This window comes from Acromyrmex echinatior, chromosome 18, assembly GCF_024713525.1.
Source record: "Acromyrmex echinatior isolate Ae372 chromosome 18, ASM2471352v2, whole genome shotgun sequence".
Classification (NCBI taxonomy): Eukaryota; Metazoa; Arthropoda; class Insecta; order Hymenoptera; family Formicidae; genus Acromyrmex; species Acromyrmex echinatior.
The window spans coordinates 33,144-48,438 of NC_141869.1; the positions used below are offsets into that span (position 1 = coordinate 33,144).

Below are 15,295 nucleotides of genomic sequence, written 5' to 3' on the forward strand. Positions count from 1 at the left end.
AGTAATATTGTCCCCTTCAAAGTACTCTCCAGCGACTGCAACGCACTTATGCCAGCGCTTGATCCAGCTCTCGAAACATTTCTGGAACTCTATTATTGGTATAGCCATCAGAGCCGTCTTCGATTTTTCCATTACCTCCTTTCGGCTGTTAAAACGCGTTCCCCGCAGGTTTTTTGACTCGATCGAACAGAAAAAAATCGCAGGGAGCCATATCGGGTGAATTCGATGGCTGTTGGATGGTATTCGTTGTTGCAAACTTGTTGCAAATTCAACTCCATTTTTAAAACTGTAAAAAATCGAAAACACGCGCAGAGGTAGATGTACTCAAGACGGCGTAATTTTTACAAATGTCAAGCTATGGCGATAAAATTTGATGGAAATGTCAATGATAGATGTGGCAACCTAGCCAAAAAAAAGAACTCAAATCAGCTGATTCAGAGCATCACCTGGTGGTCTCTTCCGGAAACTTTTTGATCAAGCTGGTATAAATGCGACTTCGTAGCTTTGCAACAAAACATTATCTGCCAGGACGCCCCTTGTATTATAATATCGATGATACTTGGATGGATATACTTGAGAAAAAAAACATACGCTTGAGCGACACCGGTGAACGTCAAGAATCCATTTCACTATTGATTGGAGCTGATGTTGCTGGCAAAATATTCACAGGGAAAGTCCTACAGATAAATCAAGGAATAACAGCTTTAGAAACTAAGCTTGGATGGACAATCTTGGGTAGGAATATAGACGATGACAGTGGCACCGATACTACGTTGACGATTATGTCGATGTTCACTCAAGAAACCAACATATCAGATTTATGGAGACTCGATGTCTTGGGCATCACGGATCCTATTGAGAGTGTTACTAAAGAGGCACGTCAAGCTGAAATAAAGACCTCATTTCAAGAGACAACGAAAATCGACAACGAAGGTCCATACGAAGTTCTTCTGCCGTGGAAAGAGAATCATCCATCTCTACGAGATAATCGAGACGTAGCCGAGAAGAGACTAAAAGGCGTTACAAAGAGGTTGCGACAAGAAGATTTATTCGACGACTACCAGGCTGTCTTTGATAATTGGCTCGAAGAAACGATTATTGAAAGGGTACCTGTACTTGAAGTCGACCAAGAGAGCTACTATCTTCCACACAGACCTGTAGTCAAGAAAGAAGGAACTACAAAGATACGCCCTGTTTTCGATGCGTCAGCAAAAGTCAAGGAATCGCCTTCGCTTAACCAATGCTTGGAGACTGGACCCAATCTTACAGAGTTTATTCCAGCATTGCTACATCGATTTCGAGAGAGGAAGATAGGAGTAACAGCTGATATCGCGAAAGCCTTCTTACAAATCAGCGTCTCTCCATCGGATAGAGATGTTTTGAGATTCCTGTGGTGGAACGTTGACGGAGAAATAGAGATTTATCGACATCGTCGAGTTGTTTTCGGATTGACAAGCAGCCCATTCCTTTTAGGGGCGGCGATTGAATTGCATATTAATAGAGCCTTAAACCCTACCATTTTGCCATATAAGAAAGCAGTTTATGAGAAACTGGCAAAATCCTTTTATGTCGACGATTGTGTTACTAGTGTCAATTCTTATTCTGATTTTGAAGTTTTCAAGAGAGAAGCCTGTTCCCTTTTGACTCAAGCCAGATTTGATTTAAGAGATTGGAAATACACTGGCAAGGACCCTGAGAGTCAATCAACGGTGCTTGGACTTATATGGGACACCAAGAGGGATATTTTAATGTTACCGGAATTTCCTGCACCGACGATCACGGAGAAAATAACGAAGAGAGTCATTTTGTCACAAGTACAGAAAGTTTATGACCCTCTCGGATTCGTCTGTCCCGTATTGTTAAAACTAAAATTGCTATTGCAAGATCTGTGGAATAAAAACGTGGATTGGGACACGGAAATAAACGACGACATTAAACATGAATTTCTTAAATGTGTTCAACAACTGAGTCTTCTACGCATATTGAAGTTTCCACGATGGATTTTTGGAGAGGAGAGGGGTCCCGACTCACTGTCCTTTCATGTTTTTGTCGACGCCAGTAAAGACGCATACGCGGCGGCAATCTTCGTACGAGTTGAGTCAAGCACAGGAGTCGAGATACATCTCGTAGAAGCGAAATCTAGAGTAGCACCCAAAGAGAAGAAGACCATACCTCACTTTGAATTACTAGCAGCCTCTATTGGAGCTAGGATGATGCGATCTTTCATAAAGGCTATGGATTATCAAGATATCAAGACCTATTTTTGGAGCGACTCGATGACCATTCTAACATGGATTCGACAAACAAGACAATGGGCAATCTTTGTATGGAATCGTGTTCTGGAAATAAGGAGTCTTACGGATATTAAATCTTGGAGATATGTCCCCGGAGTGATGAACCCAGCAGATTTACCCTCACGAGGTTGTGATGCTAAGAAATTCCTTGAACTGAAATGGTGGGAGGGACCGGCGTGATTGAAACTACCTCCCAAAGAGTGGCCCAAGGAGGAGGGAGAAATTGACGAGAACATAGTTAACTTAGAGTTACGCAAGACTCCCGGACGATGCAAAGAGAGAATATTCCCTGAGACTACTATTGAAGAAATCGCTATGCTAACCTCCGTAGAACAAGCGAGTGAAGAGACAGTCCCCTGGTATTTGCAGAGATTTTCGATGTATTCCAAAATTCTGTGTACTATCGCGTGGATATTAAGATTTGTGAATAATTGTCGAAGAATTCAAGTAAACAAAACTCAAGAGTTAACTGCCAAAGAAATTACTAAAGCAGAATTGCGTCTCTGTAGCCTGGCACAGAAAGAATCATTCCTGGGAAGTAACGATTCACGATTACGAAGCTTAAATGTTTTCGAGGAGAATGGACTAATACGCACAAAGACAATGATCTCCAATAGTCAAGACACTTTTTCTTTCAGATGTCCCGTGGTGTTGGACTCAGCTCATTTATTGACGTTGAAGATCATCTTTCATATTCATCTGAAACTTAATCATGCTGGTATTGACATTGTGAATAGTTTACGCGAAAAGTTTTGGGTCCTGCAATGTCGTCGTACGGTACGCTCAGTCATAAGAAAATGCGTCGTTTGTCGTCGGTATGCATCGAAGACAATGAAAGCACTGGATTGTTACTTGAAGACAGAGTGAGAGATGCCACAGCGTTTGAAGTGATAGGTATCGATTACGCTGGATCACTCTTTTTGAGCGGTGGACAAAAGGCATACATCTGTTTGTTTACTTGTGCAGTCTCTCTACTGTGCAGTCCACTTGGAGTGGGTTATATCTCTATCAACAGAGGAATTTCTAGAGGCCTTCAGAAGATTTATTGCACGTCGAGGAAGACCTACTGTAATATATAGCGACAATGGGAAAAATTTTGTAGGGGCCAGGAATCTACTACACAAGATTAATTGGCGGAAAGTTTCCCAATATTGTGCACTCAATGAGATAACATGGCATTTTAATCCACCTTCAGCTGCCTGGTGGGGAGGATGGTGGGAGCGACTTATCCGCCTCCTTAAGGATCTATTGAAGAGGACATTAAAGAGAACTTCGTTGAGCTACGAAGAAATGAACACAATTTTATGCGATTGCGAGGCTACTATGAATTCAAGACCCCTTACCTACTTGACAGAGGAAAATACTGAAATCACAGCGCTGACTCCAGCGATATTCATCAGTGACATTCGAGAAAATGGCGTTCCTGACTTGGATCAAATTTACAAGTCCCACTTTGCAAAGAGGATACGCTATCGTCAAAGATTAAAAGAAGAGTTCAGAAAACGTTTCCGTATACAGTACTTGGGCCAGTTATCTAGACGAACTAAACCCAGCAATAGTTCCGCGTCCGTGGCTGTCGGGGACGTCGTGCTTATTGAAAACAATTTACAAAAGCGATTAGACTGGCCGCTCGCCGTCATTAGAGAAGTCTATCCCGGAAAAGATGGTTACGTGCGGGTGGTAAAACTGAAAACGAGCAAAGGTGAACTGGTTCGACCCATTCAAAAACTAATTCCCTTGGAAGTTGAACACTCCAGTCCTGAAGCTGATAACTTTATCGAGTCTACCACTACGACGTCAGAGACTACTAAGGGAAAAGCAGCCCTCGAAGAGTCTGTACCTGTCCCTAAAGAGGAACCGAAATCGTTGGAAGAAACGAGCTTAAAGACCCGAAGGGGTCATATCATCAAGAAACCGGATCGGTTCAAATATTAGAAAATGTCATTTTATTTTCGTTTTCATTTTTTTTTTTTTAGATAGGTTGAGTTGCTCCTACCAAGAAGTCACAACTCAAGGTGGGAGAGATGTTGGAAACGCGTCCTCAGTACCGTTGACATAGAGGGCGAGACGCGTGTTACCGGCCGAGGAGTGACTTTGAGGAAGATGCCGGAAGTAGCCGCGTGTGAACGGAAGAAGATGAGATCGGATCGCGAGCAGAGAGAGTGCCCGCCATTATATATTCCCCGCCATTATAGCTGTTCGCCTCTTTTACTGCCATTGTTACTACGTTTAATCCGAGCCGTGTGCTCTCAATGTTCTGTAATAAAGTAGCGTGTTCGTGTAAAATAAGAAGTGTCTAATATTATTAAGAACCTTACGATCCCGAAACCGCGGCTGCAACAGCTCCATTAATGCATTTAAAGCGAATCCTAAGAAAATTACTTTTAAATTGCAATAAACAAAAATTTTTTTGAAATTCATAAATGTTGCAATTTTATGATAAATCAAACACTGCATTGCACCAAAAATGCATTTAAAGTGAATAGCTAGAAAATTGCATTTAAATGGCATTAACCAAAAATTGTTTTAAATTCATTAAAGAAGAAATTTTGAGATAAATCTAACACAGCATTGCAACAATAATATATTTAAAGTGAATCCCTAGAAAATTACATAAAAATTGCATTAAAACTTTTTTAAAATTCACAAAAAATGCAATTTTACGATAAATCTAACACTGCATTATATTTATAATGTATTTAAAGTGAATACCTATAAAATTGCATTAAAATTGCATTAAACAAAAACTTTTGCACAATTCATAAAAGTTGCAAATTTATGATAAATCTAACACTGCATTGTACCAATAATGAATTTAAATTGAATCCCTAAAAAATTACATTAAAATTGCAATAACCAAAAATTTTTTTAAAATTTATAAAAGTTGTAATTTTTCGATAAATCTAACACAGCATTGCATCAATAATGAATTTAAAGTGAATCCCTAGAAGATTACATTAAAATAGCAACAATCAAAAATTTTTTTAAAATTCATAAAAATTACAATTTTATGATAAATCTATCACTGCATTGCAACAATAATGCTTTTAAGGTGAATCACTAGAAATTTGGATTAAAATTGTAATAAATAAATATTATTTTAAAAGTCATAAAAGTCGCTATTTTTTAATAAATCTAACACTGCCTTGCACCAATAATGCGTTTAAAGTGAAACCCTAGAAAATTACATAAAAATTGCATTAAACTGAAATTTCTTTAAATTCATAAAAGTAGTAATTTTGCGATAAATCTAACACTGCATTGCAACAAAAATGTTTTTAAAGTGAATCATTAGAAATTTGTACTAAAATTATATTAAACAAAAATTTTTTTAAAATTCATAAAAGTCGCAATTTTACGGTAAATCTAACACTGCATTGCACCAAAAATGCATTTAAAGTGAATCACTAGAAAATTGCATTAAAATTACATTAAATAAAAACTTTCTTAAAATTCGTGTATGTTGCAATTTTATGATAAAGCAAACACTGCGTTGCACCAATAATGCATTTAAATTGAGTCCCTAGAAAATTGCATTAAAATTTCATTAAACAGAAATTCTTCCAAAATTCATAAAAGTGGTAATTTTGCGATAAATCTAACATTGCATTGCTCCATTAATGCATTTAAAGTGAATCCTAAGAAAATTGCTTTAAAATTGCAAGAAACAAAAATTTTTTTGAAATTCATAAATGTTGCAATTTTATGATAAATCAAATACTGCATTGCACCAAAAATGAATTTAAAGTGAATAGCTAGAAAATTACATTTAAATGGCATTAACCAAAAATTTTTTTAAATTCATTAAAGAAGTAATTTTGAGATAAATCTAACACAGCATTGTAACAATAATGTATTTAAAGTGAATCCCTAGAAAATTACATAAAAATTGCATTAAACAGAAATTTTTTTAAATTTGTTGAGGAGGGATTGCAGAGACGTAAGGTTTAAGGAACGTGACACACAAGTTTTAATCTATGAAACGTATATTCTGTGAAAAGCTACAGTTACAGAACAATGAAGTAACAATCGCGACGCATGTCGTGCTCAAACTGGTTCGTCGAACTATGCACGCAGAGACGAACGTGCCGGTGGTAGAAGCGCCATCTGTGGTTACCGATAGCGTAGCGTTAAAGTGACTTCCCAATACTTCCCCTCGATACGCGATCGAACCAAAAAGAAAAACTATCACTCATGTTTCTCCGAGACCGATCAGACTCCGGCACTTATCGTGCTTATGTCTCGTTAAACCTTTCGTTAGGACGTCTGCAGCCATTTCTTCCGTTGAGACGTGACGCAGCTGAAAGGATCCGTTGTTTATAGCTTCACGAACAAAATGGTGTCGATATGCTTTGTTCTAGCGTGGAAGACCGGATTCTCGGCTAGTTTCAGCGCTCCTTGATTGTCACTGAAAACGATGACCTCTGGCGGGTCCTCTGAATTGAGAGATTTCAGCAGTCCTTTTAAATGAATGGCCTCTTTAGAGGCTTCGGTAAGAGCCATATATTCGGCTTCTGTCGAGGATAAAGTCACTGTCCTTTGCTTCCTCGATTCCCAGGATACAGCACCTTCTTGTACATGAATCTGTATCCGGTGTACGACCGTCTGTCTGTGAGGCAGTTTCCCCAGTCAGAATCCGAGAAACCGATGATTGAGCTTCCGCCACATCCGTAGGTAATCCCGATGTCCGGTGTCCCTCTCAAGTAACGCAAGACGCGTTTTGCAGCGGTCCAGTGTTCTTGTCTGTAGTTGGTTAGGAACTGGCTCAGAAAACTCACGGCATGTGCAATATCGGGCCTCATCGCAGTGGCCAAATACATCAAAGCACCCACCAACTCACGGTAGGGCAACTCGGCATGCTTCTTCTCCATGGCGCCTTCAGGGTGGGCCAGTTTAACTCCAATGTCCATAGGCGTTGACACAGATTTCGAGTCGGCCATCCCAAATCTTTTCAGGACGTCTAAGATGTAACCCTTCTGGCGAATCGAGATACCTCCGTTGTCTCAATTGAACTCTAGTCCTATGCAATACTCAATCTCACCTTGATCCTTGATGTCGAACTTCTGAACCAAAAATTGTTTGAGGTTACGGATCTCCTTGATGCTGTCGGAGGCGATCACGATGTCGTCGACATATATAGAAATTAAAAGTGTGATTCCCCCTCGATTTATTCGGAATATGCAAGAATCGGCGTCGATAGGAATGCCTCCATACTCCTTGATGGCTTCACTAATTTTATTATTCCAGCTTCGTGCAGCTTGGCGCAGGCCGTAAAGGGATTTCCTTAGAAGGCACACCATGTCGCCAGTCCTGATCTGGTCTAGCATCTTCTTGACCTTCCCTATCCTCGATTTTTCCTGATGCTATGCCAGACTGAACCACTCGCTGCATGGTTTCTTCCAGAAATTCCGATAGCTCCATGAAGATTTCTTCGTCAATGTCTCCATTCAAATAGGCCGTCGTCACATCGATCTGATGCATCGACATCTGATGTTTCGCCGCCACCGTGGTTAGAGCACGAATCGAACTCAAACGCGCTACTGGCGCAAACTTTTCGTGAAAGTCCACTCCTGGCTTTTGGGAGAAACTTTTTGCGACTAATCGAGCTTTACGGCGTTCAACGACTCCGTTCGCGTCGTACTTATTCCTTAAGACGAACCTGCTTCCAATCACGTCGCGGTTTGTCGGTCTTTGTTCGAGTTCCCATGTGTCATTTTTGACGATAGAGATCACTTCTGCCATGGCGCGGAACCATTCATCCGCATCAGAGCCGTCCATAGCCTGACGTATGGGGATCTCCACCGAGAAGGCATGTTCCATTTCTTCGTTGGCGATGCGAGCTTTATAATACCTTTTGGAGGGTCTTCCCCTCAGTCCAGTGCGCACTATGGTGGGCCTGCCTCGGCTCCTTTTTGCCTGTGAATTTCTCTGTGCGACGACGTTCCGCTCATTTGCCGCCGATTACTCATTTTCGAAGTTTTCCTCTGTCTCGTCTTCTCGTATGGTTTCGTTAACTATTGGTGGGAGCGTTAGCTCGATGTCCACTTCATGTGGCCCGTCTATTGGATCGTCGGCCTGCTTTTCACTGAACGTTCCCGGCACAGATTCAATACGGGTAGAATTTTTTGCGTTATTCTCCATGAATTTGACATCTCTGGATATCACGACTTTCTTTTCCTCCGATAGAGGACTCTGTAGGCTCTTGACGTATCAGAGTAGCCGATGAATACTCCTTTCGTAAATCGAGGCTCGAGCTTCCCCTTGCCGGGTGTCCTATTCAGGACATAGACTTCGCATCCGAAGTCTCTGAGATGGCTGACGTTCGGTGTGCGTCCTCTCCATTTTTCGTACGGTGTCCTCCCCTTCAGACTACGTGTGGGGCACCGATTTCGCAAATAGTTTGCCGTAGCGATGGCCTCGTCCCAAAATGATGTGGCTAATCCAGATTGCGTCAGAAGGCACCTCGCCATCTCCACTAACGTGCGATTTTTCCTTTCCGCCGTTCCATTCTGTTCCGGATTGTAGGGTGCAGTAAGTCGCCGCTGAATTCCGTTCGCTTTCAGAAATTCATAGAACTCCGTATTCACGTATTCCAGACCGTTGTCCGTTTGAAGATATTTTATCTTCTTTCCGGTAGAATTTTCCGCCTTGAATTCTACGAAGCATTTGAATACGTCGCTCTTCCTTTTGATCATCCTCACGCGACACCACTTCGAATTGTCGTCTATGAAGGTCACGAAATACCGGGCCCCGCCGTTCGTTTCCACGCGCATGGGCCCGCAAACGTCTGAATGAATAAGCTCCAACAATTCCGTTTTTCTATTTGAGTTCTTCGGGAAAGGGAGTCATTTTTGCTCGAGTGCAGATTTCACACTCGAGCGGTCCACGGAATTTATCCAAGCGCAATCCTCGCACTCTATTCTCGCGATCGCACTTCACTAAGTCTTTCAGATTCAGGTGTCCTAGGCGCCGATGCCATTTCACGATCTCAGAATCCGTTGATATTCCGGTTTGGATCTTGCGGTGCAAAGTCAGTCTACACTCCGGTCGCGCATTTCCCTCGAGATAATAAAGTCCGTCGATACGTTTTGCGACGAATTTCGTATTTCCGTCGTCGTCTATCACAGATGCGGAGTTTCTGTTAAACGTCACACTGAATCTCTTTTCGGTTATTTTACCGACTGAAAGCAGATTTGTGCGCAAGTCGGGGACGTGTAGTGTATCACTCAGCACCGTTTGTTTCACGTCGGTCTGAATTCATTACAATAGTCACGACTCCTTTCGCATTGATCTTTGTAGAGGCATTGCTCGCTAAGTTGAGTTGTCCGACTTCGCACGCCCTCATCTCGCTGAATTCATCCGCGTCTTTGCAGCTGTGCGACGTGCAGCCGCTGTCGAAGCACCATAGTTCATTGCGAGTTGCGGCTAACGCGTGCATCGACTTGTTACTCTCGCTGCGGTTCGCTACAGTCGCGCCTTCGGTGTCCCTCAGGAAACTTCGGACACTATCGCCGAGCGGCCCCGCTCGCGGCGGTCTGCATTCTCCGTCCTCGGCGATCGCTCGGAAACCTACGCCTTCAGTTATCTCTGCGAGTCTTCAGCACGTCTCGTGCGCTCCGCCCGTTTCGGGCAGCAATGGCTTCGTCGCGAGCGTCGCAAAGAATCCTATATCTTCGGCCGTTTTGGCTGATTGTTTGTCTCGATGCCAGCAGTCGGCCGCTTTGTGCCCAATTTTTCCGCAACTGCGGCATTTAAGCTTAGACTTTTCCTTGTCCAACTCGTTTTTCGGTGCCGCCTTCTTTTTGTTCTTCCAGTTTTTGTTTGCGTAATGCTTGACCGCCATGGCGTTTTGCACGAGAACGTTGTTGTCCTTTTTTCGAGCGTCGCTCTCTTCAATTATTTTAATTCGTAATGCTTCCAGTGCAGGTAATTCATCGCGCGACTCGATGGCACATCGGAAGTTTTCATATTGCGATGATAGGTTGTATAATAATAAAATCGCGAGCAGATCGGGATTTATAATCACTTCCATTTCGGTCAGTTTATCCACTGCGTCGAAGAATGTGCGAATGTGTTTGTGCACGTCTTCCCCGTCCGCCATTTTTTGTAGTGCGAGACGCTTCAGCAGCGTTGCCTTTCGGGCGGGACCCTTGGATTGATATATCCCTTTCAATCTCAACCAAATTTCTCGAGATGATGTGCAGCCCTTGATCTGCTTCAATTCGCTCGGGTGAATTGAAAGGATGAGATCCGACATCGCCTTGCTATCGTTGTCGTCCCATTCCGCGCGAGCTTGGGCTGATACCCCGTCGTCGTCGGCAACTAGTTCCGTTTTCACGTTCGTTCCATTCGCATATTTCCATGCGTTGTTCTTCACCAATATTGCTTGCATCTGCATTTTCCAGGTGTCGTAGTTGTCTTTATTGAGCGTCTCAATGCGGCTCATAGCGGATACGTTCATCGTGAGTGTCGTTTTCTTTTACGCACTCGATCACCGAGAACCTCTCTCACTTTGTCACTGGGATTGCAGAGACGTAAGGTTTAAGGAACGTGACACACAAGTTTTAATCTATGAAACGTATATTCTGTGAAAAGCTACAGCAACAGAACGATGAAGTAACAGTCGCGACGCATGTCATGCTCGAACTGGTTCGTCGAACTATGCACGCAGAGACGAACGTGCCGGTGGTAGAAGCGCCATCTGTGGTTACCGATAGCGTAGCGTTAAAGTGACTTCCCAATAAAATTCATAAAAGTAGTAATTTTGCTTTAAATCTAACACTGCATTGCAACAATAATGGACTTAAAGTGAATACCTAAATAGTTGGATTAAAATTGCAATAAACAAAAATTTTTTTTAATTTCATAAAAGTCTACATATATATATATATATATATATATATATATATATATACAGGGTGGCATGAATATACGGCCCCACTCATCCCGAGCAGGTAGAGTGGACTAAACTGTTTAAAGATAGCCGAATACGCGCGTCCGCTCGACTTACTATTGTCGAAGGTACGGCCCACCGAGCGCACAGCGCGCGGGCCGCGAGGAGCGGGAATGGCTTAACAGCAGTGATGTGAATTCCGCCGCTTGCAGCATGCGATCAGCGCCACCGGTCGGCGACCTGGCGCAACTGGTAGCAACACAAGCATGAATCCGTGTCCATGTAACTTGGTTAGTTAGAAGCGTGCTGACCATATCGCTCTGTTCTTTTTGCACTACATTCTTATTGTTTGCCTTGTCGACACGCTGAGAACGAGAGAAAACCTTGCTGTTTCACTCAAGCGAGCGTCGAGCAACCGAAATATGCTTTATTGAAAGTATTGTCCATCGCTAGCCATCTTTCTGGTAGCATACGGATACCGCGTTGGAAGAACGCTTCATCTTTTGAGGCTATTCAATTATCGATCCAATTTTTGATATCTTCATATGATGTGAAGTGCTGCTCAGACAGGCCATGCGCCATCGATCGAAATAGATGGTAATCGGAAGGGGCAATGTCTGGTGAATATGGCGGGTGGGGTAGAACTTCCCAATTGAGTGTTTCCATGTAGGTTTTGACCGGCGCCGCAACATGTGGTCGAGCATTATCATGCAGGAGAATAATTTTGTCATGCCTGGAGTAGTAGAGGGCGCGTTTTTCCTTGAGTGCTCGGCTCAATCTCATCAATTGTGTTCGGTAGAGAGCCCCAGTAACGGTTTCGTTCGGTTTGAGCAACTCATAATACACGACACCAAGCTGATTCGACCAAATACACAACATGAGTTTTTTTCCATGAATATTCGGCTTGGCTATCGATGTTGAAGCATAGCCAGGTGATCCTCATGATTTCCTCTTCTTTGGGTTATCGTAGTGGATCCATTTTTCATCACTAGTGACTATACGATGTAAAAAACCCTTTCGTTTATGCCTGACAAGCAACATTTCATATGGAAAATCGGCGTTCAACGTTTCTCGGATTCAGTTCATATGAAACCCAATTCCCTTGCTTTTGAATCATTCCCAATGATTTCAAACGATGTGAAATTGCTTGTTGAGTAGCTCCTAATGTAAGTGCAAGTTCTTTTTACATTGCACGAATCTTCATTCAACAATGCTTCCAATTCTGCGTCTTCGTACACTTTCGACCTTCCGCTACGTTCTTTGTCTTCGACGTCAAATTCACCGTTCTTAAATTTTTGAAACCATTCACGACAACTTCTCCCACTTAAGGCAGCTTCATCATGTGCTTCTACAAGCAATCGATGAGCCTCAGCTGCAGATTTCTTCAAATTAAAGAAGTTCCCACAAATGACGCTTATTCGGCTCAAAACTCGGCATTTTCGCATAAAAAAAATATATGATGCTGATACAAAATCGCTAATATTTCAAGATTATGTTGTTGACAGATGTCCAACCTTACGGTATAATGTTTTACATCAGACAATTTTAACCATAGCTTGTTAGTGGCGCCGTCTTTTGTCAAACGGCGGAAACTTATTTGTACACCTAATAATTTTAGATTTTTTGACAACTTAACTATGTAAATAAGGAATAAGAATTGTAATCAAACACACTTTCGTGCACTTATCCTAGAGCGCTTTAATAAATAAACACCTTCTCTCTCTCTCTCTCTCTCTCTCTCTCTCTCTCTCTCTCTCTCTCTTTCTGCTTCATTCCTTTTATCTGAAGATATATATTCTTCCTTGTTTCCATCCTTTTACAACTTACTGATCTCTCACATTTTTTCGCTTTCATCAATTTTTCGCTTATTGCAGTTCTTCCTGACCGCCCGCTACAGTCTCCGCTACATCAAAGACTTCCGCTTTTAATAAAAGGAAATAGAATGGCTCGAGAGAATTGGCGTTGTTTAAAGTGCGCTAATTGTAATTTTAAAAAATCTCTCAATATTTATAGATTGAAAATTTAATTAAAGAGATAGAAGAACAATGATAATCGTTAAAACGAATGAATAACTCATACGTTTCAGTTAATCTTTTAACCATCTTGAGGTAATAGCAGACGCAAAAAAATTTACAAACTTTGTGTTCCTATGTACACGACAAATGATTAGAACCTATGAAATTATTTTTTGCAGTCTCCAGGGAAAACGGACTAAGCCTCGACTCGTCGAGAATACATTCTCAGATGCCAGTTACAAGGTTGGATGGAATTTACGATGTTAGTGCATTTAATTACGAATAAATATTTTTATAAAAGAAAATGGATATGCAAAAAACTTACTCGTAATGGAAACTGTAAGCAACATAATGTAAACTGCTTCCAATGTCTTCATAGCAAAAGCATCAACAATTAAGATTTTTTAGTCGAATTACAAAATATAAAATATTCAGTACAGAATAATGTGTCGACCATACATCGTCAAATATTAAAATGAACAATTTAATCATATACAATTTAATCATATTACAAAGTACCCATTTAAATTCATTTTATTTAGGTCATCATTTTATTCTGAATTATTTTATTTAGGTTCGCCAATCATTTAAAAATCAAGTTTGATGTCAAAAACAAAAACAAACTAAGAGTTAAAATAATTAAAATATAATTGGTTTAAGGAGATGCTGGAGTGTCCTGTTTTATCACTAAATTTTAAAAACGCCTTTCTCGTAACTGTGTTTATGGATTGAAAAATCCTTCTCCACAATTAAAGTATCGACAACAACGCAAATCGCCAGATACATTTGAATACGAAAAACGAAAGAAAATTAAAGACTTACAGTTATCGGCTTCTGTAATCAACACATCACAATATATATGTTGCATATAAGAGTTTCAGATCTTGCATGTTCATAAAAAGTAGCTGGCGAATTGCGGAAAACCTAAACGAACAATCCTATGCTTTTAGAAACGCGGTAGGAGTTTTAGTATAAGAGAAAGGCGTTTACAAAAATTTCGTTTGTATATTACGAATGAAATAGACGTGAAGCCATGAAACTAAGCAGTATTTTAGTTCCGCGATATTTCGACAACGGCGCTGTCATAAAAAGTGCGTCGCTGAACCATAGAAATGATCTGAATTATCGACTTACTCAGGCCCATATCAATAAACGTGCCCTGATCAAAGTTTTTTCTTTTGAGAGGAAAAATAATAAAATAAATATGATATATTAGTTATTTCAATTTTGTTGAAATAATTTCTTCCTAAACAAGAAACATACCATATTATTTACATATGAATACAAATGAAGATAATTATTTTAATTACACTGTTCTGTCTTTTACATACATTTTATTTAGTAAATTATTGATGCATATATATAAAATAACACACATATACATATATATATATATATACATATATATATATGTATATGTATATGTATGCACGCATACATTTGCACACGCGTGTGTAATAGCATATATACACACGCGTATGCGTATGATGCGTGCGCGCGCGCGCGCGCGCGCGCGCGTGTGTGTGTGTGTGTGTGTGTGTGTGTGTGTACATATATACAAACATGTCTAAACTTTATTTATCGAATTATTTACACATGCATATATCAAGATTCGGAACACAATGTGTGTTTCGGTTGAGCTTCCATTCTGCTCGTATGTCGGAACGACAAGCGGCGATCTCGTAGCAGACGTAGCATATAAATGAAATTTTTGAATACTCATTGCTCTTATACTAAAGCTCGAAACTCGTTTCAAGCATAGTATTGTTCTTTGAAGTTTTCTGTAAATCGCCAGTTACTTATGCAAGGTCTGAAATTATTGTATATAGCACATTTTTGACTCGACTTGGATGTCGAAATGTCGACTTAGTAAGAAGCGCCATTCCTCTTATCGCGCACAAGCGAAGTACCGCTATTTAATTACAGAAATGGATTGAATCCTTGTATAAACCAGCAATATATTATCGGTTGGAAACGCTATAATAATAATATATTTTTATATATCAGGATCGTTGTTTAGAAAAGGAATCATGCGTCCTTGCTGCATCGGCGATGATGCCAGAATCGATAGAAATCATATTCTTGAATTGCAG

The 15,295-nt window shown here is 40.8% G+C and overlaps 2 protein-coding genes across 2 annotated transcripts; one reads left to right on the top strand and one right to left on the bottom strand.

Moving 5' to 3' along the window:
* Nucleotides 1-563: 563 nt before the first annotated feature.
* On the top strand, nt 564-2,474 carry LOC105154560 (uncharacterized). Its single transcript, XM_011070178.2, has one exon. It carries the CDS (start codon nt 564-566, stop codon nt 2,472-2,474), a length of 1,911 nt encoding a protein of 636 aa, XP_011068480.2.
* Nucleotides 2,475-6,823: 4,349 nt separating this feature from the next.
* Nucleotides 6,824-7,234, bottom strand: LOC147906726 (uncharacterized). Its single transcript, XM_087415715.1, has one exon. The coding sequence runs from the start codon at nt 7,232-7,234 to the stop codon at nt 6,824-6,826; it is 411 nt and encodes a 136-aa protein (XP_087271841.1).
* Nucleotides 7,235-15,295: the final 8,061 nt, after the last annotated feature.